At 36.9% G+C, this 23,818-nt stretch overlaps 5 protein-coding genes across 5 annotated transcripts; 3 read left to right on the forward strand and 2 right to left on the reverse strand.

Moving 5' to 3' along the window:
* Positions 1–10,598: 10,598 nt before the first annotated feature.
* CABS01_16227 (uncharacterized protein) lies at positions 10,599–11,261 on the forward strand (the record flags this gene model as incomplete). Its single annotated transcript, XM_060549558.1, has 1 exon — positions 10,599–11,261. The coding sequence occupies one exon, from the start codon at positions 10,599–10,601 to the stop codon at positions 11,259–11,261; it is 663 nt and encodes a 220-aa protein (XP_060390041.1).
* A 486-nt stretch (positions 11,262–11,747) lies between these two features.
* Positions 11,748–13,397, reverse strand: CABS01_16228 (fungal specific transcription factor domain-containing protein; the record flags this gene model as incomplete). The annotated part of the gene is made up of 2 exons (XM_060549559.1): positions 11,748–12,009; positions 12,067–13,397. 2 exons carry the CDS (start codon positions 13,395–13,397, stop codon positions 11,748–11,750), a joined length of 1,593 nt encoding a protein of 530 aa, XP_060390042.1.
* Positions 13,398–16,832: 3,435 nt separating this feature from the next.
* Positions 16,833–17,399, forward strand: CABS01_16229 (uncharacterized protein; the record flags this gene model as incomplete). Its single annotated transcript, XM_060549560.1, has 1 exon — positions 16,833–17,399. The coding sequence occupies one exon, from the start codon at positions 16,833–16,835 to the stop codon at positions 17,397–17,399; it is 567 nt and encodes a 188-aa protein (XP_060390043.1).
* A 2,162-nt stretch (positions 17,400–19,561) lies between these two features.
* CABS01_16230 (uncharacterized protein) lies at positions 19,562–20,514 on the reverse strand (the record flags this gene model as incomplete). The annotated part of the gene is made up of 4 exons (XM_060549561.1): positions 19,562–19,954; positions 20,021–20,030; positions 20,104–20,309; positions 20,377–20,514. 4 exons carry the CDS (start codon positions 20,512–20,514, stop codon positions 19,562–19,564), a joined length of 747 nt encoding a protein of 248 aa, XP_060390044.1.
* Positions 20,515–22,404: 1,890 nt separating this feature from the next.
* CABS01_16231 (uncharacterized protein) lies at positions 22,405–23,619 on the forward strand (the record flags this gene model as incomplete). Its single annotated transcript, XM_060549562.1, has 4 exons — positions 22,405–22,605; positions 22,740–22,795; positions 22,947–23,230; positions 23,432–23,619. The coding sequence occupies 4 exons, from the start codon at positions 22,405–22,407 to the stop codon at positions 23,617–23,619; spliced, it is 729 nt and encodes a 242-aa protein (XP_060390045.1).
* Positions 23,620–23,818: the final 199 nt, after the last annotated feature.

Genomic DNA, 23,818 nt, shown 5'->3' on the forward strand with positions numbered 1-23,818 from the left:
TACTCGATTCTTTTGTTCGTAACCTAGCGTATAAAAAAATTTATAAGTACTCGATTCTTTTGTTAGCGACCTAGCGAATAAAAGAATTTTAAGATTTTAATTAATTCTTTTGTTCGTAACCTAGCGTATAAAAAAATTTATAAGTACTCGATTCTTTTGTTTACTATATAGTAAATAAAAGAATTTATAAGTACTCGATTCTTTCATTTACGACCTAGCGAATAAAAGAATTTATAAGTACTTAATTTTTTTATTCGCAACCTAACGTACGAAAGAATTTATAAGTACTTAATTCTTTCGTTAATAACCTAGCGAATAAAAGAATTTCGAAATTTTAGTTAATTCTTTTGTTCGCAACTTAGCGTATAAAAGAATTTATAGGTACTCGATTCTTTCGTTAGTAACCTAGCGAATAAAAGAATTTCGAGATTTTAGTTAATTTAAGATTTTAGTTAATTCTTTTGTTCGCAACCTAGCGCATAAAAGAATTTATAAGTACTCGATTCTTTTGTTTACTACATAGCGAACAAAAAAATTTCAAAATTTTAATTAATTCGTTTAGTTATTACTTATTAAATAAAAGATCTTTTAGGCATTACTTATTAAATAAAAGAATTTCTTAAGTTTTATTTAATTTTTTTTAGTAATTACTTAATAGCTCAAAGAATTTCGTAAACTTATTTACTTATTTTCCTTTATATTAAATTATTTAAAAAACTTTTTCTTATTTATATTAAGCGGCTATAGTAGTGAAATAATATTAAGTGGCTACGGTAGTGAAGTAATATTAAGTGGCCACGGTAGTAAAGCAATATTTAGTAGCCACGGTAGTAAAGCAATATTTAGTAGCTACGGTAGTAAGGTAATATTTAGTAGCTATAGTAGTAAAGTAATATTTAGTAGCTATAGTAATAAAGTAATATTATATTTTATAATTAAAAAAAAATAATTTTTTTATATATATTAAAAAGTAATAACTAAGTAGCTATAATATAATAATACTTTTATTAATTTCTCGCTTTTTTAAAATATACCTTTTTTTAAATAAAAAGTATGCGAAATTCTTAAAAATTCCTAAACCTAAGCCCATTTGGCCTACTTGATATAGTTAAGATAACTATATAAGTACTTAAGATACTTAAAGTATTAAAAAAAAAGATTAAAAAAAAGATATATTAAAAAGAACGTTAAAGTCCTAAATAGCGTTTTAAAATATAAAAAGGGAGCTAGGGGAGGGGAACTTTAAACTATAAGAGGATAATTATTATTATATTAGCGAACTTTTCTTTTACTAAATATTTAAAAAAACTTTTAAAAATCGTTTATATTACTTATTAACTAAGTACGAAGTAGTCTCTTTTTTAATAAGTAATAGAGTCCTAAAAGTTAAAAGATTTATAAAAACGCTTATTAAATTAGAATACTTAAAATTAGCTTTTTTAGTTAAGTAGTAGGGGAGTATTATAAATATACCTATTAGGGTAAGGATAGCTTTTATATAAATCCGGATATATATATAATAATATAAGCTTTAGAAATTATAAGTCGATTTAAAGGATTTTTATTTATAAAACGGGCCCGAGGTACTATAATTATAAAGCTTTTTATAAAAAAATAGTTTTATAACTAGCTAAGGAAAGGGTATTAATAACTACTTAGCGAACTATTTTATAAAAAAGCTAGGTTTAAAAAAGGAGCGAGGATTTTTAAATACGATTTATTAGTTTATTATACTAAGGATTTTAGTTAATATACTAGGATTAAGCGTTTTAATATTTTTATTAAAGAATATTAATTTATAATATAAGTAGTTAAAGGCTAAGAAAGAACGGGGAGGTCTTAGTTTATTAAAAAGAAAGAAAATAGAGTTAGTTTATAGTTTATTAGCAAAAAAAGTACCGTTTATATAAGACCTATATAATATAATAAAAACGAATATAGTAAATAGGATTTTAATAAAAAAGAATCCTAAGATAATAAAGGCTCTATAATAGATTTAAAAAGGGAAGTTAAAATAAAAGGTAATAGATTTATTATTATTTTTATTTATTAAGGGGATTAGAGTAGGAAATATAATTAAAATTAATTAGGTTATAGATTCTAAACTTTTTTTACTTATTAATAGTAAGTAAAAGGTTAGCTTAGTTAGTTAATTAGGTTATAGATTTTAGAATTTTTTTACTCGCTAATAATAAGTAAAAGGTTAGCTTAGCTAGTTAAATAAGGTATTTAATACTTAAATTTTTTTATTTATTAATAGCGAGTAAAAGGTTAGCTCGGCTAGTTAAACGAGGTATTTAATACTTAATTTCTTTTACTTATTAATAATAAGTAAAAGGTTAGCTCGGCTAGTTAAACGAGGTATTTAATAACTAAATTTTTTTATTTACTAATAGTAAGTAAAAGGTTAGCTCGGCTAGTTAAACGAGGTATTTAATAACTAAATTCTTTTACTCGCTAATAGTAAGTAAAAAGTTAGCCCGGGTATTTAGGGTTTATAAAGCTTAAATATTTCTTTATTTTATTAATAGCGTATAAAAAGTTAGTAAAAGTAATAAGTAGTTAAGGTTTATAAATCCTAAATTATTCTTTAACTCGTTAATAATAAGTAAAAGGTTAGCTTAGGTAGTTAATATAAGTATTTAGGATTAAAATCTTTTTACTTATTATTAATAAGTAAAAAGCTAGCTAAGGCAGTGGGTATTTAAGATTTATAAATTTTAAATTTTCTTTTTAAGCTTAACCCTTTAGTACTTAATTAATATACCCTTAGGATTATAAGTATTATAAACGACTTTAATAATACTATAGCTACTTACTTAGTAGCGCGTTTTATTTATAATAAAGTTCGAATTATAATAAATACGATTATTTTTACTTTTATATTTTTAAAACTAATAATAAGAGACCTAGATAATAAGAAAAAGTTATACTTACTCGTATATATATCCGCTAGCTATTTATATAACTAAGCCCGGGATTAGTTTATATTTATAAAATAGAGATTTATAAATACTTTAATCGATTTTATTATAAGCTTTAATACTAATTATAATATACGTAAGAACTATTATAACTATATTTACGTAATAATTTTAATAAATTAGGTATTATAAAACCTAAACGAACTCTCATTTTACGTTTCTAATTTACGAAGTTTTACTTAAAGTAATAAGTTTATTAAGAACTACCGAAGCTAGATTTTATATTATTTATAAAAGAGCGTTATAAATACTAGCCTAAATAGAAAGAACCTTAGATACTTAATATTTTTTAATATTAAGAGATTATTAAATATTAAAATAATATAGAGATAATATAAAAAAGTATATTATTATAAAATTATTATTATTATTAAAACGTATATTAAGAGACTTAATAACGCGGCTAAACTCCCCTAAAACTTAATTTACCTTTTTATTAATTAGCTTAAGTAAGAGCGTAATTAATAAATAAACTATAAAAATACGGTAATAAATTTATTTATATATTTAGAGGTCCTAAATAATATAATAAATAGTTTAAATAAGATATATTAGCTACTATATAAATACTATTAGGGCTAACCTCTATTATATAAAGATTTTTATAGAGTTTATAAAATCCTTCCTTATTTTAGTTATTTATTATAAAGTAATTAAAGTTTTATTATTAAAAAAAAAGGACTCTTTTATTATAAAATAATATTAAGTAGCTACGGTAGTATAGTAATAATAAAAGGGGTATGCTATCTTATTTTTCGTTTATAATATAGCGAACGAAAGAATTTATAGGTACTAAATTCTTTTATATACTATATAGCGAATAAAAGAATTTATAAATACTAGATTCTTTTATTTACTATATAGCGAACGAAAGAATTTTAAAATTTTAGTTAAGTTAAAATTTTAGTTAATTCTTTTGTTTACGATATAGCGAACAAAAGAATTTGTAAGTACTCGATTCTTTTATTTATTATATAGCGAACGAAAGAATTTTAAGATTTTAGTTAAGTCAAAATTTTAGTTAATTCTTTCGTTTACGATATAGCGAATAAAAGAATTTTAAGATTTTAGTTAATTTAAGATTTTAGTTAATTTAAGATTTTAGTTAATTCTTTTATATACTATATAGCGAACGAAAGAATTTTAGTATTTTAGTTAATTCTTTCGTATACTATATAGCGAACAAAAGAATTACTAAGATTTTGCCCAATTCTTTTATACACTACATAGCGAACAAAAGAATTTTAAGATTTTAATTAATTTAAGATTTTAGTTAATTCTTTTATATACTATATAGCGAACGAAAGAATTACTAAAATTTTACCTAATTCTTTTATATACTATATAGTAAATAAAAGAATTTTAGTATTTTAATTAATTTAAAATTTTAATTAATTTAAGACTTTAGTTAATTCAAAATTTTAGTTAATTCTTTTGTTTACTACATAGCAAATAAAAGAATTACTAAGATTTTACTTAATTCTTTCGTATATTATATAGTAAATAAAAGAATTACTAAGATTTTAGTTAATTTTTTTATATACTACTTAACGGCCGAAACGTTTTTTAAAATTTACCTACTTAACGGATAAAAGAATATTATAAATTTACTTAAACCCTTTAATTACTACTTAATAACTAAAAGAACTTCGAGATTTTACTTAATTCTTTCGGTTACTACTTATTAACCTTAACTTTTTAAAATTTTAACTAATTCTTATAATTAGTATTTAGTAAATAAGATATTTATAAGGTTTTATTTTAAAATATTTAATATTATATCTATAAGTTTATTATTATTATAACTATATTAATTAACTTAATTATATTTTATTCTATTTATATATAATAATTAAAAAGGGTATTAGGGTTATAAAACTATTTAGTTTTATATATATTCTTATTTACGTTAAAAAAGGGGGAGTTATTTTAAACGATCTATCTTTTTAAAAAAAATATAATATTATAATTAAAGGGGCTTTTTAATTTAATAAAACGTAGTTATAACTACTCTCTTATAGCCTAACTATATCCTATATAATACTAATAATATAATTATTAAGATCTATACTTACTAGCGTTTTTTATTATAATACGTACCTCGCTCTTATTTTTAATTTTTAAAAAATAATAACTACTTTTTATATATTATAACGCCCGTAATAACCTAAATAAAATATACGTCGTAATATTTTAGTAAAATACTTTTTATTAATTTTTAAAGTTTTCTTAATAATAAGTACTTTTTATAACTTATATTCTATTTATTTTTTATTTTAAGTTTAATTATTTTTAAGTTTAATTAATTAGAATTGCGTTACGTTACGTTAGGTTATTATTTTTATAAGTTAACTTATTTTTATTAGTTATTACGTAATAAACAAAAGAATATAGTAAGTTTATATAATTTTTTTAGTTACTACGTAACGGATAAAAGAATATTATAAGTTTGCTATATACTTTTAGTTATTATATAACGGATAAAAGAATTTTAAGATTTTAGTTAATTATTTTATCTAATACCTAGTGACTAAAAGGATTACTAAGATTTTAATTAATTTTTTTATTTATAACTTAGCGTATAAAAGAATTTATAAGTACTAGATTCTTTTATTTATAACTTAGCGAACAAAAGAATTTATAAGTACTTAATTCTTTTATTTACGACTTAGTATATAAAAGAATTTATAAGTACTAGATTCTTTTATTTATTATATAGCGAATAAAAGAATTTATAAGTACTTAATTTTTTTATTCGTAACCTAGCGTACAAAAGAATTTATAAGTACTCAATTCTTTTATTTACGACTTAGCAAACGAAAGAATTTATAAGTACTAGATTTTTTTATTTATTATATAGTAAACGAAAGAATTTATAAGTACTCGATTTTTTTATTTACGACCTAGCAAATAAAAGAATTTATAAGTACTAAATTCTTTTATTTACTATATAATAAACAAAAGAATTTATAAGTACTCGATTTTTTTATTAGCGACTTAGCGAACGAAAGAATTTTAAGATTTTAGTTAATTTAAGATTTTAGTTAATTTTTTTATTCGCGACTTAGTATATAAAAGATTTTATAAGTATTCGATTCTTTTATTAGTAACCTAGCGAATAAAAGAATTTTAAAATTTTAGTTAATTTAAGATTTTAGTTAATTTAAGATTTTAGTTAATTCTTTTGTTCGCGACTTAGTGTATAAAAGAATTTATAAGTACTCGATTCTTTTATTAATAACCTAGCGAACAAAAGAATTTTAAAATTTTAGTTAATTTAAGATTTTAGTTAATTCTTTTGTTTACGACTTAGTATATAAAAGATTTTATAAGTACTCGATTCTTTTATTTACGACCTAGCAAATAAAAGAATTTATAAATACTAAATTCTTTTATTAGCGACTTAGTAAATAAAAGAATTTTAAGATTTTAGTTAATTTAAGATTTTAGTTAATTTAAGATTTTGGTTAATTTAAGATTTTAGTTAATTGTTTTGTTCGCGACTTAGTATACAAAAGAATTTATAAGTACTAGATTTTTTTATTAGCGACCTAGCGAACAAAAGAATTTATAAGTACTCGATTTTTTTATTTATAACTTAGTATACGAAAGAATTTATAAGTACTCGATTCTTTTATTTACTATATAGTAAATAAAAGAATTTTAAGATTTTAGTTAATTTAAGATTTTAGTTAATCTTTTTATTTATAACCTAGTATATAAAAGAATTTATAAGTACTAGATTTTTTCGTTTATTATATAGCGAACGAAAGAATTTATAAGTACTTAATTCTTTTATTCGCGACCTAGTATATAAAAGAATTTATAAGTACTCGATTTTTTTATTTACAACCTAGCGAACGAAAGGATTTATAAGTACTTAATTCTTTTATTTATAACTTAGCGTATAAAAAATTTTATAAGTACTTAATTCTTTTGTTCGTAACCTAGCGTATAAAAGAATTTATAAGTACTCGATTTTTTTATTAGCGACCTAGTAAATAAAAGAATTTTAAGATTTTAGTTAATTTAAGATTTTAGTTAATTCTTTTATTTACGACCTAGCGAACAAAAGAATTTTAAGATTTTAATTAATTTTTTTAGTTATTACTTATTAAATAAAAGATCTTTTAGGCATTACTTATTAAATAAAAGAATTTCTTAAGTTTTATTTAATTTTTTTTTAGTAATTATTTAATAGCTTAAAGAATTCTATAAACTTATTTATTTATTTTTATTTATATTAAATTATTTAAAAAACTTTTTTTTATTTATATTAAGCGGCTATAGTAATAAAGTAATATTAAGCGGCTATAGTAGTAAAATAATATTAAGTAGCTATAGTAGTAAAGTAATATTAAATAGTTATAGTAATAAAGTAATATTAAGTAGCCACGGTAGTAAAGTAATATTAAGTAGCCACGGTAGTAAAGTAATATTTAGTAGCTACGGTAGTAAAGTAATATTATATTTTATAATTAAAAAAAATAATATATATATATATATTAAAAGTAATAACTAAGTAGTTATAATATAGTAATACTTTTATTAATTTCTCGCTTTTTTAAAATATACTTGATTTTTAAGTAAAAAGTATACGAAATTCTTAAAATTTCCTAAACCTAAGCCCATTTAGCCTACTTGATAGTAATACTTTTATTAATTTCTCGCTTTTTTAAAATATACCTTTTTTTAAGTAAAAAGTATGCGAAATTCTTAAAAATTCCTAAACCTAAGCCTATTTAGCCTATTTAATATATAATAATATAAGCTTAAGAAGTTATAAGTTAATTTAAAGGATCTTTATTTATAAAATAGGCCCGAGATATTATAATTATAAGGCTTTTTATAAAAAAATAGTTTTATAATTAGCTAAAAAAGGGTATTAATAGCTACTTAGCGAGCTATTTTATAAAAAAACTAAGCTTAAAAAAGGAACGAGGATTTTTAAATACGATTTATTAATTTACTATACTAAGGATTTTAGTTAATATACTAAGATTAAATATTTTAATATTTTTATTAAAAAATATTAACTTATAATATAAGTAATTAAAGGCTAAAAAAAAACGGGGAGGTCTTAGTTTATTAAAAAGGAAGAAAATAGAGTTAGTTTATCGTTTATTAATAAAAAGGGTACTATTTATATAGGACCTATATAATATAATAAAAATAAGTATAGTAAATAGGATTTTAGTAAAAAAGAATTTTAAGATAATAAAGGTTTTATAGTAAATTTAAAAAGGAAAGTCGAAATAAAAAGTAATAAATTTACTATTATTTTTATTTATTAAGGGGATTAGAATAGGAAATATAATTATAGTTAACTAGGTTATAGATTCTAAACTTTTTTTATTTATTAATAATAAGTAAAAGGTTAGTTTGGCTAGTTAAAGGAGGTATTTAATACTTAAATTCTTTTATTTATTAATAATAAGTAAAAAGTTAGCTTAGTTAGTTAAATAAGGTATTTAATAACTAAATTCTTTTACTTATTAATAATAAGTAAAAGGTTAGCTTAGCTAGTTAAATAAGGTATTTAATACTTAATTTCTTTTACTTATTAATAATAAGTAAAAAGTTAGCTTAGCTAGTTAAACAAAGTATTTAATAACTAAATTTTTTTACTTATTAATAATAAATAAAAGGTTAGCCTAGGTATTTAGGGTTTATAAATTTTAAATATTTCTTTATTTTATTAATAATATATAAAAAGTTAATAAAAGTAGTAAGTAGTTAGGGTTTATAAATCCTAAATTGTTCTTTAACTTATTAATAACGAGTAAAAGGTTAGCTTAGGTAGTTAATATAAGTATTTAGGCCCCTTAATAGAGTAATCCGCCGGGGCCGTACCGTATATTACGTATTAAGGAAAACTAAGTATATTACGCTCTATACCTAATTACTAATTAAAATAGTAGTTAACTAACTTAATTATTATTTTCTTTTTATTAACTCCCGACCTTTCCCTATATAAAGTCCTCTAAGTTCTAGCTATTTAAAAGGCGAGCTATACCTACTTTAACATATATAAAACCTCTTAGTACTAGCCCGTATAAGTAGCTAGATTTTATATTATATACTCCTTTTTATTAAGGGTTAGAGGGCCCCTTATATATTCCCTTATGTTTATAATATAACCTATATTAAAAAGATTTTTAACTCCGTAAAGTATAATTTCTAAGTTAATATTAATATATTAGATCTTAATGTCCGTACTAGCCCGGCTATTTATAGCGTTCGTATTATTACTTAGCTAGATTCTATACTATTAAAAAGTATTTTATTACTTCTTAAGTATATTTACGTTAGTTATAATAGCTATAGTATCGAGCTAGCTAAGGGCACCTAGCCTAAAAAGGGTAGACTTATTAACAAGCATCTTTAGCCTACTAATTACTAACTATATACTAAGAGTAGAGTAATAGTTTATATATTAATAAGTTTATTTAGTAGATTTATTTAGTAAATTTATTTAGTTTAAATAGAGCTTTAAGTAATATTAAAAGCGATAAGGATAAAAAGAATTTTTATGAGCTCTAAGTAGTAGATATTAGCCTATTTAGCCCTTTTTTTAAAAACCTCTACGTCGCTATTAAAGTTCAGAACCTCTATAGTTAAAAAAGGCCGCCTCTAACTATTATAGCTAACTATTATAGCTAACTATTATAGCTAACCTCTATTATTAACCTTTCTAATTAGCGCCGCTATATAATAAAAAGGGTAGCTTACTTATCCCGAATTATATAATAGTTTTTATATTAAAATTACTATATTACGTTAAGTACGTACTTAGGATATATTACGTATATTATATAATTAAAAAGTATACTATATCGTATAATTTCCTTTAAAAACGTAATCCTATTAAGGTCGATCTTTTGCGCCTATAAAGCCGGAAAAAAAACCACTATATAAGTATTTAGGATTAAAATCTTTTTATTTATTATTAATAAATAAAAAGCTAGCTAAGGTAGTAAGTATTTAAGATTTATAAATTTTAAATTTTCTTTTTAAGCCTAACCCTTTGGCACTTAATTAATAAGTATATAGTATTTCTATCGTAACGTAATTTATCTTAGTGCTATATAGGTATTGTGTACTTACCGAGAGTTAATTATTAGGCCTAACCGGGATGCAAGGCAGTCGTAGGTTAGAACTAGTTAGGAATCTATTATGTAATCACGGACCCGGAGGCTTCGCAGGGTCCGAACTTGTATGTATTATGTTAAATTCCGCTCGTTACTAATGGGAGTCCTGTCTTCGAATCCTCCGCTCCTGGCTTACTTTCTCGACCATTGCTTATGTAAGCTTGGATACTTGCTATCCGCTGGCTCCTTGAGTGCATTGGGTTGAGGTAGACCTCCCGTGTAAGATTGTCAACATGTGCCGGCTTGCAAGCCGGCACATGATGACTATTGTATAATGTCAAGAGAAATAGGATTGGTTTTCATTATTCCAGTTTGGACTGTCGGGGAGGAGACGGTGATGGATATAAAATGAGACAAGAAGTCCGCTCATCTGGCGCCTTTTCATCCATCAACCACTACCTGAAGGGATTCAGAACTTTCCTCCTACAATCAGTCATTTATTACCCGATACACCTCAACAAAGATGGCGAACATAAAGAAAATCAAAGTCTTGGGAGTCCATGGGCCTAACGCTGGCAAGGTCATTCTCCTTTGCGAGGAGCTCGGACTCCCATACGAGACGGAAATCATCCCCCTCAACGACGTCAAGAACCCCAAGTACGTTGCCATTAACCCGAATGGCCGGCTGCCGTCCATCCAGGATCCCAACACAGACCTCACACTGTGGGAGTCGGGCGCAATCATCGAGTACTTGACGGACAAGTACGACAAAGCTCACAAGCTCAGCTTCGAGCCGGGCACAGCTGCGGCCTACTACGCTCGTCAGTGGCTTTTCTATCAGACAACTGGCCAGGGACCGTATTACGGGCAGGCGATGTGGTTTATTATCTATCAGCCACTTCCCGAGGCGCGCGAGCGCTATGTCAAGGAGGTTAATCGCGTGACCTCTGTTCTGGAGGGACACCTGGCAAAGCAGACCCCGGACGCGGACGGGAATTATTGGTTCTTGGACGGGCGGATCTCGTACGTGGATATCGCCTTTTTCACATGGCAGCACACAGCCTCGCCGCGAATTCCGGATGCCGAGTTCAATCAGGATGACTATCCGCACGTCAAGAAGTGGTACGACAACATGCTTGCGCGCCCGAGTGTGCAGAAGGTTCTGAAGCTTCAAGAGACCAATTAGGTTGCAGTGAGTCATTGTTAGAAGCGGAATTGTTTGTCTTGCAAGGGCTAGTCACTGCTGCGAGGGTATATAGAGATGAATAGGGGCTGTTGTTCGCATCGGAGATAATTGAAATCATCTACATAAACTTCGTTTGCCTTCCCCTCATCTTTCGTGTTCAGCATGAGTGTATTTTGAGGATTGATGGTGTGAAGTTGGCCACTTCTATACCTATAGAGTTGTAAAGTATTGCCGTGAATGAGTGAGTCCTGTATCGTATATGTCGCCCTTATTATTTCACCTTGGTCTGATCCTTTGCGGGCACAGACCGATAGCCAGTACTGTTTCCTGGTTCGTGATAATTATCTGGGTCGCGAGAAGCAAGTTTAGCCATCCCGAGTATCCCGCTGGACCGGCACTGGGTTTACAGCATCCACACTACCTTACTTTCATGGGCGAGTCAGAATCCCAATGTGGTCTTGTTTGCAAACAATCACGCTGGAATGATTATGCAAAGGATGCTGTATACTCCGGACGGAAAAGACGAACAGCCTTGTTTGCCTCGTTGTGCAAGCTGGTGCAAGCATTATGCATTCGTCGGAGTTCTTCGGATTGTGCGTATGTTCCTGGATTCTTGGCAAGTGTATCTAGCAGATCTAGAAAAGGCTCAAGGAGATGGAGGTCTGAGAGTGCGCTCGGCGATGTCGGGTTGTGCGCCAGATTGTAGAGCATACTGCTGGCTGCAGCGAAGAAAGAGTGAAGAAGCATCCTGTAATAGGTCAGAGAAACGATGCGTAACGGATGTGGGTACCAAGAGGTCATTTACCAGATGCAGGAGCAGTCTCCGTGAGGGATGGCTTCAATGAGACGGATCGCTTGGCGTGACTCAGCGAGGCACAGACTGCTCGGGAGTAATGATGCTCCAGACCAACTGATTTCTTGATCGGGGGGAGATCGCGTCGTCGGGGATAAGTGGCGGTCAATCATTGTCAGACAATGGATATATGTGAGTCGTAAAACCACCTTATGGATCATCTCCCCTGCGATTTGGGTTTCTGACGAGATCAGGGAGTTCTCAAGGGGTTCCAGCTGCGCACTGGACTTCCAATAGGACAACACATAACTTAAATCTTGTGCTGCAATTGCCCTTTGTGCCTCCGATTCTCGTCCGGCTCGGATTGAGTACAGTTGTTTATACACCTGACCCTGAATAATCGCAAGTCCTATGCGGTGGTTGAAGAGCTCCACGTTACATGTCTCAAGCTTGATATTTGAGGGCAGTCGGACATCCATGTCATCATCATCTTGGCTGAAGGGTCGACAGGTCCGTAGACTGATGTCTTTGTCAAGAACGTATACTTTCCAAAACACTCGTCTCCGTGTTTCGGCTTGTTTTTCCGTGAGGGTTGGGTCGGAAGCCTCTCTGTGCAGATTCATAGCCTGTGCCAGTCGAAGGGCGGCGGCCACGAGCATCGACGCCAGCTCCGGATTCGGGGTCCCCTGGAGAATACAGGCCATACCCACTAGAGCTTGGACAGCAGAGATGCTAGCGACGTTCAATTCGGAGACGACGCCTAGGGCATTTTTCGTGTAAACATCAGCTAGATTGTTCTCATGCGTTTGGTCTAGTGTGCGCAGGCCACGGAGGCGATGAGCTATCGACAACACTACATTGAGACACGCCCACCAACTGGCATCTTCGGGGTTAGAGGTCGAGTACTTGAGGTGGAACTCTCTCAAGAAGTCCTCTTCGTTGAAAAGCGGAAGAAACCTGTTATAGTTGTTGAAGGTCTCCTTGACCAGCTCCAAGGCGACTGCCTTTATGGGAAGCTGCCCGCGCCCTTGTAGGGAGACTGGTCGTGACCCTGAGGAAAGATAAGGCCGTGGGCTGCCAGCTATAGGGTCAATTACAAAACCACGGACCGCTGAAAAATCGAGTTGGTCGTGGTCGTGTGCGCGCAATGCAACGTCGAGATCGACTCCTAGACTACCCGTATGTTCTGGTGACTGAACATGTGACTCATCCATCGGGGTCCATGAATTACTTTCTTTCGTGAGTGTGATCAGTGCCGCTATTTTGGGTGATACTGCGGGATTCGTTGTCTCTTCGCGCAATTTTTTCCCTGACACAGTAGACTTTTCTCCTTGGAAATTCATGTTCTCTAGCGCTGAGAGCCTTTCTTCAAGCTGTGCGATGTATTTGAAGCTGGGCAAGGTTTAATAGATACAACCTCCATGGAGTAGAGTAACAGACTAACCCAGCTGGTCTGCGAGGCTTCCTCTTCATTGCAATCTGCGTAAAGTGGCACCTTGCGTGGTATTTGGTGCACTGAGCGCACCCTTGGGCGGTAGGTTCACAACGGATCTTTTTCTTGCGGCACATGTCACAAGCCTTATATTGTAATGTTAAGAGAGAGGATATGATGTTGATTCCTCGGGTAAACTCACACGAACAGTGGCTCGCTGGCCCCCTCGCCCATGAGTTGGCTGGACCTGAGAACCCATTTGTGAATCCATGACCTGGTGTGCAATTGCCGTTTTCAATAGAGAGGCTGCGAGAAGAATCCTCGAAAAGCTTAGGTCTTAGCGCTTTACTTCTCAAAGGCAACTTCGAGAAACCCGATGGAGCAGAACGTCCTAAGGTAAGAGGGAAAAATGTCATCCCGTTCGATGTCATGACCAAACAGCAGATTGATTATAAATCAAACTTTTTGAGAATTATTAGGCTTAGGCACAACAAGATGAGCCGCTTATTAAGCCTGTACAACGGATTACTGGGCATTTATGCAGAGTTATCAGCCTAACGCGAACACCCCAAATATAATGAGGTACAGACTGCCAATCACGTCCACACCTCACATTGGTCGGACCATCCAAGTTGGGAACTGGGCTGCTAATCACATTCGACCGATGGATATTTCGGATGCTTCTATGAATTGCGGGACAGCCTCTTAACGCCAATGGCCTCATGTCGCCTTGGACTAACTTCATGGCACACGCACATTCTTGTTGATCAATCTGCTTCGATACCACCCGATGTGCCGTCGGCCCAATATCGTTTGCTCTACCATGTCCAAGATCTAAGACAGGGTGATCAGAAAGGCCCCCAAGCACTTGGTGACAGCGCTCAACAGCTCCTTGAACCCTCCGAGACGCTAATTTAAAATTGAAGAACTGTCGGCCACACAAAACGGCTATGATGAAAAGCTTCTCTGTGATAGTTCCGAGGTGGGAATATACTTTTACGAATTGGCGCTCTGCAAACATTGAAGGAGAAGTCTCTGAGCTTTCCGCCCTTTGGGGCTGAACCTGATGATCAAATAGCAACCGTGGGTCTTCGACTCGATGTGTGACCCAGGTAGAGGCATATAGTAACTCTTGTCGATTTCTTATCTAAGCTTAAAAGCTGGGTTGTTCAAGCTTGTTCTATAAACCTCGCATGCATCTAAATTAGTAATTAGTGGGTACTTGTCGGCTCGTGTGATTGCTTCAAGCTTTCCGCCCAAGTTTCTCGCCCAAGTTTCTGCTGACCAAAGTAAAAGGCGACTAGTACGTCGTCATAAAAATTAATAAGTTCGTTTCGCCTCTCGTCGTTCCTATGCTCACGATGGAGGATCTCTTCGATAGCTAAACGTGTAAAACAGGGTCAGGCCTTCCAAGAGCAGAAACGAAAGGAGGCAACGGAAGCCCTGGGGCGACTGATCCAGGCTATAAGCCCAGTTTGAGCACGGGAGTTCCGCACAATGGAGCAGAGACGGACCATACAGGCCTGCTTTCCGATTGGATGATTCTTGGTATAACACATGAACCTCGAAATGATGAGAATAGCCACCTTTCCTTTCGCCAAGCCCATTTGTGGGTTCTTTGGACGAATTTATGGATCCTTGCACTGAGTTTCTTACTTTGCCCGAACCATCTACAGATTGGACAGATAACTTGGATGGCTTTGCACCAACACTCAGTCTTTCTTGCGAGCCTTCTGATCCCGACCCAGAAGTGCTTAACAAAAGATTGACATCACTTACAGGAGAAGCAGCATAGTCGTGGAACATCCAATTCATTCTTCATACGGACAGGTCTGCCGGTGGCGGCATCAGCGGGACAAATGAGCATAAGGTAGATAATGTCCAATCGCAAACAGACAACGAGGAGGATGAACTCATTGTGGGACACTCTCTTGAGCCAGTCTCCTTTCCTGGGAAATTTCAGACCCCGCACTCGCTGCCCGCGGTGCCCGAGGGTGTGGATGTCACTATGCAGCAGCGAAAGATGCCATCAGCACTTGTTCTGAAAGAAAAACAGACTTTCACTGTTGATTGGATTAATTCATCATTCAGGATATTCCCACGCAGTTTTCAGGTACATTTGTCACCGAGCCACTGTAGCAAAAACATTTTTCTTCCCCCCCCCCAGGCTAAGTCTGCATAGTTCGTGGATATGTATAACGGCCTCTAGTTGTGTATTCACTTGGCAACGCCGTTAGAATATTCTCTGGCTTCTTATCAAGGTACCCTGACGAACATACTTACTTTTGAGTGGGACACAGCCCCCCGCCCCAGCAAAAGTTGTAGCCAATCGGCTACTCCCACCCCGCTTACTGTCAAGTCCGATGCATTTGCTAATACCAAATGACGCGGTGGTTAACCGGGTTCAACTCTCAAACCGTGGTATTTTAGTTCTAAATCCGTTCAAGTTATGTTACGTATAATACTATGCAGTACCTCGTTTCCACTTCCAAGTACATCGCGCTATTGTATACGTAGGGCACTCGGGCGGCCAGGTGGATATACTCCTAGACAAGATGCATTAGCATTCGGCGCAGAGGCTCTTCATAGCGTTACATCGCTCCTGACGGATATGCACCAAGGACCGCGCCGACGATGATTTTGCCATCTGTTCATCCGCAGAAAGCCGATGAATGCAGTCAGCCTCGGCAACCCTAATTGGAGACGACTATGCATAATGGATATCAGAGCCTAGTGCTACATAGGGAAAGAGAGAGGACTATAATGACTTTGAATCCAATTAGCCTAAATGATTTGAGGAAAGCGTGGGCTTCTCTCCACTGAGAGGGTTTTTTGAGTGCATGAATCCGAGACGTACGCCGCAATACGATCCTGCGCCAAGGGCCGCGCCCACGATAGCTCAACGTTTGTCTTTCTCCGCCAAGAGACGATGAACGCAATCAGCCTTAGTAACCCGGGCAAAGGAACCCATTGCAACATCGTGCTTATGGTATTGCAACATCATGCCTCATCCTACGCGTTCAAAGAAGGCTGGTACACACATCTACTCTCGCTTTCAACCCCTGAAGCCTCGGAAACAATGAATTACACGAGAATCTAACGACGTAGAGTAGTGGGAGACTAGACTGAATGGGAAGATGAGACGCGGTGACGAGATGTTAAGAACTCTGTGATAAAATTCTTCCTGAAATGTATAAAAGGTTCGATCCTATCTCTCTCTGGAAGCTCTTGAACCCATTCCCATTCACCTCAATATCTTTAGCCTCCCAGCAAAGAAACCAGTCTTCCATCAAGCAACCTGCACAGTTTCACTCTGGAGATCATTTCTCCGTCTCTGCCAACCAAAATGAAGTTCTTCGCCGCCATCAGCCTCGTCTCGGGCCTCTTCGCTACCGCCGCCTCGGCCATTGACCTGCACCTCGAGTTTGCGGGCGGTTGCAGCACCAGCGGCGGCGGGTACATCTGCCGAGGCTGGAACCCCAACACTTGCTGCAGCGTCAATGCGGGTACCTATTTCGCCAGTGGCTCGTTCCGGGCCATCCCGCGCAACTGGAACATCCAGGCGCGTGGCCACGCCGGGCCTAATTGCGGCTCCATCCGCGAGCAGCAGGACAGCGCCGGCCGCGACTATGTCTGCCTAGGAAATGGGCCCTTTGGCGGGCTGGGCTACGGTTTCAATAACAGAAAGATGATCCGCGGTGCGACCCTAGACGCTCGCGATGGCGAGGAGACTGAGGGTTGCGCCCAGCCCAACGTCCTGTACCTCGCCGACGGCACCCAGTACAACTACACCGCCATTGTCGAGACTGGCCAGGCCACCGAGGAGCTTGTTTCGCTTGTCGAGGCCGGCGCATCGGCCGACGACATCCCTAGCTTTGAAACCTTTAAGCTCGACGAAAAGCTCGTTTTGTAAACGACAAGCATCACTTAAGGACGCGGCCCGCCATCATTCCGTATTCAAGCCTTATGGAGAGTGCTCGAGCTGTTGTTCAGGTTGTGATGCGGCCTAGTGCTTAGGATTCAGCCGCTTCAAACGTCTCCTGTCCTGTAATCTGACCATTTCTGTTACGGGGTAGCACTTCTCTCCTTCTTCATGTGCTCAGCTCGTCCGAGCATAACGATACACTCTTTTTTTTGAAAATTGCGGTAAATTTACCTGGGGTACCTAAGTACCTTAATTTAGTCAAAGACAAAACCTTCATTACTGCGAGTCATGTACTCATCGGCCATTGCGCCCTATGATTACTTTCTCCGGTCTCTTTGTCAGGCCAAGTGTAACTGCCGTATCTATAAGACGTCCCATGTGCTTATCCCATTGAGTGCTACTAAACTATATCATAAGTCAACCTCACTCGCTGTCATACCCAGGCTATATGATGATAAGAGCCTACTAGGAAGAGCAAAATGAAACAGGGATAACATCCGTGGCTTTATACACAGTACTCCGTAAATTCAGAATAATTAGAGGGACATGGTTTCATAAGGGGCTTAACAAATGTAGAGTTTCTAGTTACTTAACCGCTTGTTCCCTATTGGTTTATCAAGAGAGTATCAGCGCTTACAACCCGCATTGGGCGGAATAGCTTTTCTTGGCGCAAGTTCTCATTTGCTGAGAATACGAGAACCTGACACATACGTACATCTAGCCAAACCAGGGAGCAGGACACATGCTGCTGCGGATAGAATCAGGATTTCAAAATCCTATAACCCGCAAAGATGGGCGGCCCAACCAGCCCACCCACTCGCCTTAGTCTCGCAACCTAAGGGCCCCGGGTGATCTGACTGTGCCCGAACGATAGAGAGGTGGCTACTCGGGTCCGTCCACTCCTTAGCGAGGTAATCTCGCGGCTGATGCCCTCTATTTAATTGATTCGAACGTCATAGTTCTTTTACTCGGGACCCGGATATGATGCTTGGCCTATAGATTCGGATCCGAAGAGAGAGGCCCGCGTGTCCTCTACTTGGCAACGCTTACAAAGAATACGACTGTCTACAAGGCATATTGAACGGAAAATACTACAGATTACGTATTAAAAAGCTTATAGCTGACTATGGAAAGCCTATGACAATGGTGATAACAGAGATCGTAGGTTTAAGGCCAGGCGCAGTTGATGCTGACGCAATCCTATTCCAAAGGACTTGGGCTTTAATTATGCCATTGGCTAAACTATGACTGCAATTTTGCTATTTCCCGTTATAGTCCTATTCCCATATAGGCCAGCGACCTTGAGCGGAGGTTGATGAGCAGACAAGGGCATACTACGTGATTCCGACCCAAGAGCGCGTTTCGGAATTCAACTCCTCTATTCTAAGGAAACATTGGGGCCCAAGAGGGGCATTCATAAGAGCCTCGATGGACGAGGACCAAAAGTTGCTCTATGCTCCTCCCGAAATTGGAGCCTCTAAATGGGGAATGAGTTTGCCGACAGTTTAAAAACCTTCTTCGTTCTCCTTGCCACGCGTTCCTATAGGAGATCTCGCGCTGTAGAATTATATAGATGATGTACTGGGCTGTCTCACTTGAAGAGAGGAGCGATATAGCATAGGTAGGATATGCCACCAGAAGATACTAGCGACTTCTTTGATCTGGACCTTTTCGCAAGGGCTCTTAAAGCACAGCATTTTAACCCCGCTTTCGTTCCCTTGTAAGAACACGGTGAGCTTCTCGTCCGTAATCTATTCAGGCTCCATTTGACTGGAGATTCTTAATCCAATACTATGTTATTGCACAGCATCTTACCTACAGGTCATGAATCATACATAATCCAAAGGAGGTCGGTCGGTTAGCACGAGAACATCAGACGTAGACCACCCCTGAATATTGCTACCGGAAATGGCCGACCTTTTGCCTAATAATCCATCATACGAGGTAGAATCCATTTTTATCTAGACACCTTATTCACTATTTGCCGGCTCCTCCTTATAGGCCTTTCCTTGATATAGCTTCAAACGCAAAGCGCCTGCCAGTATAGTTCAAAAGAACAAGATAACTCGGTAGACAAGATAAGTAAGTATTTTAACTAGTATCCTCAACTTTAGGCCCACGATCCTAGGAACCTATAGATGAAGCGCTTGTTATATCGAGGGAAACGCTACTAAGGTCAAATGAGGGTAGTAATCCTTGTGTGCCGGAAGTTCACAGACTTCCCCGGCTTGCCAATTCCCCATCGAGTTGTGCGTAATGCTGAACTTGGCTCCCTTGGTCTTTTCTGCCAAAGCCACGACCTCGGTCAGAGTCAACCTATCCCCAATGAAATACATCTCCTTCTCCCAGTGATCCAGACCCAGAGCTATGACGACAAACTTTGCAATGTCGAAGCTGTACGCCATAACAACAGTAACTGACCCAGAGCCTGGAACGGTAGCCGTGTTGTGCATCATGTCGACCAAAACCACTAGAGGCGTCATATGCGACTTTCCGCGAGGCATAACGAAGTAGTCGGAGAGAAACCCATTGAGGAAGCAGGTCTATTCGAGCAAGGAACCCTCGAGAGCTTACATGGCAAGTACTTTGCCTTCTGCAGCTAGGAATACCTTCGACTCCCTGAACAGAACAAGTCAGCGAGGTTTCATCTTGGGTCAAGTATCCGTACTCTGGAGTATAAGTAATCCCCCACACATTTGCGATATATCGCCTCGTCACGACCGACTTGCTTGCGGTTTGAATGAGATTGAGCTCAGACTCTATGCCAAGAGACGAAGTGAGCGTTGAGATAACGGTGCTGATTGAAAAAGTCTCCAGTGTGCTACGGAGCTGGTTGATATCCGAGTAGTCGACGGAGATGATACGGGGTCCAATTTCAGCTTCTTTCTCGGGGTTGGCCTGCGGTAGACGGCATAAACATCCTCGAAATACAGATACAGATGCAGGGGACGGAAACATTACTCACTGTTCTGGCGAGAATCACTACGTTGTGAATTCCGTCGCGGACAATGGTCTCCACGATAGTGCGGCCCATAGCGCCTGTCCTTCCGGAACCAGGCAGTCTGTTCATGGTCCCCGAAGTTGCTGACGGTACGACGCTCATGGTCGGCACCCAGTTTCCATACCCAAAGCAAGGCCGCGAAGGTTGGCAAACGTTTGCTGCCAAACCAGAGTCATTAGCTGCACTGCTCCACAATGACTACGATCAATGGCACAACACGGCAAGACAGATCCTCGATCAGTTATGCAGCGTTCCAAATCGACTTCTGAGTTGGTCGTTTGACGAAATGCCAAACTTGCCTACTTGGTCGTCATTGTCCGGAAATGTCATCATCATCAAGGATGCCGCTCACGCTATGCCAGCATCCTCCGGGCAAGGTGTCAATCAGGCCTTAGAAGATGCTTATTCTCTGTCGAGGCTTATCGCTGTAGATTGGACAAGGGAAAATTGGCCACTCAGCCTTAACACATGGCAATCTTGGCGACAGACAAAAATTGACCGCGTACTTCTACTCGAGCAACAAATCTACGAAGATCTGCAGAAGTCACCAGACAGATATCGACCGCGTCAGCTGATATTAAACCGACACTGCTAGGTCCGACGCGGTGGCTATTTGACTTGGACATAGAGAGGTTAGACGCAAGATTGGCAGCAATCTAGGATTAAGATACTTTTTGTCGATTCAAGAAATCGATTCTACGGGAAGATTTCCAGGCACCTTTCGAAGAAAAAGGCTTCATGTTTCAAAGTTGCTCCCGTTATTATCCTAGAACTTAACCATCTGGGCTCAAAGATTATAGACTTGAAGCAAGAATGCAGTAGGGGCTTCGATCTTTCCATCTTCCAGCCCCCGAGGCATATCTCTGTAGCGACGTGCGTACGATGCAAAATCTTGCTTACTCTGTCTAAGGTCTTTGTGGGATACGCGTGCAGGGTTAGAAAGGGGGATGACTTTAAGCAGTCCCGTATCTCCTTGGCCACGAGACAGCTAACTTGCAACTTGATGCGGTCCAGTACGACTGTACAATCCTCGAGTACCTACGGAGGTACCCTTACATAACATAAAGCACGAAGTAAGATTGCGAAAACTTCATTGCATAGACATAATAAGTTCTTGGAATGACTACCGTCATAGTAATAGAATACTAAGTCTTTCAGAGCATGTCCACTCAGTCCCGCCTCCGTGTTACCGAGTTAACCTTAGTGAACATACTGAATCTATCCATGCCGTGTTTAGTCTTTTTCCCCTTCCTCTTTTCTATCCTTTCTCGTTTATCTGATTGGCCAACCCCTATGTTGCTGACAGCGGCACAGCGAAACGTAGGTACTTGGCAAATGTGACCATGCCGACCAACATGCATGAACAATCTTATGAAAGAGGGGTAGGCCGTCGAACAGTCGAGAGTCATAAAAGACTCCTTACCGCGCCTGGTAAGTAGACCGATACAGCATCCTTTTCCTCGGAAATTCGTCCTCTCTAACGAGAAAAGCACAACGCTTTGACCTCAGCCTGTATCTGGACATCGGCAAACGGCCCAGCATGTCAGCAGCACCTGTAGCGCCCACCGCAATGAGCTCGCAGTTTCCCAATGAGTCGCCAATCATTGTTGATGAACAGGTAAGCATCAAGGAACCGGTCATGTGAACTTTGGAGTTGATGAGCTATGATCTCTCCAGCTTGATGAAGACGCAACATCAGATGTCACCAGCGTTAGTCTCGGCTTTTTGCGTCTCGGGGATGTCTTACTAAAGATACATTGATGTTTGTAGACCATAGCATCCTCAATGACTAGCCTTGCAGACTCAATTTTCAATTTTCGTGTGGAGAATGGGCGCACATATCATCGATATAAAGATGGAAGTAAGTTCCTTCTGATATTCTTTTCACGCCGCAAATTACCTTGTCTACTGATATGAAGCATCTCTGATCTGTAAAGAATACTCCTATCCCAATGATGAGAGGGAAAGTGACAGACTGGGTAGGTCAGCTTTATGAGCTCCAGCGTCCTGGAGCCAATGTCGCTCATGAATCCTGCAGACCTTCAACATCACCAATTCCTCCATTCTGTCGATGGAAAACTTGGCCTCTCACCGCCGAACCAAGATGACTACCCCGCCAAGCGTGTTCTCGATATTGGTACTGGAACCGGGACTTGGGCAATTGAGTTCGGTGAGCTCAAGCCCGAAGCAGAGGTAGTGTACATCACTTCAAGTCAATGAATCCATCCACTGATGATGATACTAGGTCATTTGCATTGACTTGTCTCCCCCTTTGGCCGAGTAAAACTCTCCATTCAAACACTATGACCTATGACTCCATAAACTAGTCAAGAGTGCCGCCCAACGTAACATTTGAGGTGGATGACATCGAAGAACCGTGGACGTTCTCCTTGCCATTTGACTACATTCACAGTCGAATGATGACGTCTAGCATATTTGATTGGAGACGACTCATTCAAAATGCTTTCGAGTTCGTATCTTAGTTTACCTGTTCGCCTCAGAACCCCTTTTACAGACTCTGACCAAAACCAAAGTAATCTCACGCCCGGTGGCTACCTCGAGCTCCAGGAGATGGATCTCATGCCTCAATCCGATGACGGTAGTCTGAAACCCGACGCTGCGGTTGTGCGGTGTTTTGCCCTCCTTGTGAAGGCGGCTACGGTACTTAACCGATCCTTTCAAGACATCCCGGATCTCGTCAACGTGATGCAAAAAATAGGTTTCGTCGACGTCTCAATCAAGAAGGTGATGTGGCCAGCAAATACGTGGCCCAAAGGGCAACACTATAAACTACTAGGGCAATGTGCCCACGAAAATTGTATGTCCGGGATTGAGGATTGGACTATGGCACCTTTGACACACGGCCTTAGCTGGGGTAAACAAGAAGTGGAGGTCTTTTTGATCGAGCTGCGAAAAGAATTTAAGGGCCGACGCATTCATGCATACTGGCCTTGGCAAGTCACCTACATTACCTTACCCAATAGGAACATATCACACTGCTGACTGGATCACCGCATAGTTATGCACTATATGGAAGAAAACCTAAAGCCAGATGATAGATCATGCTTACGTAGCTTGCGCGAAGTCTCGATGAAACGAACTGGACCAGGCCACCTGCTTCTTAGGGTTAGCATTTCACCTGGCATGTTAATCTATCACAAAATGGCCACATTCTTGTTCACTTTAAGGGATATAGGAGTCTTTTGAAATTAAACGAATGAATATCAACCTGCTTGCCTATGCCCCAGTCTGAGAAGTAGGACTCCCAGACCTATCGGTCGTCACAGATTGTGTACTGCCTTTGGAGGAACTTCCTTTATTCCACATTTCGAACTCCCTCGCTATGTCGTCCAGCCCTGTATCAACTGGAGACAGTGACAATTCCGTTGATGGGTCATCTGAGATC

The sequence above is a fragment of the Colletotrichum abscissum genome, assembly GCF_030869225.1.
Source record: "Colletotrichum abscissum strain IMI 504890 chromosome Unknown Scaffold_87.1, whole genome shotgun sequence".
NCBI lineage: Eukaryota > Fungi > Ascomycota > Sordariomycetes > Glomerellales > Glomerellaceae > Colletotrichum > Colletotrichum abscissum.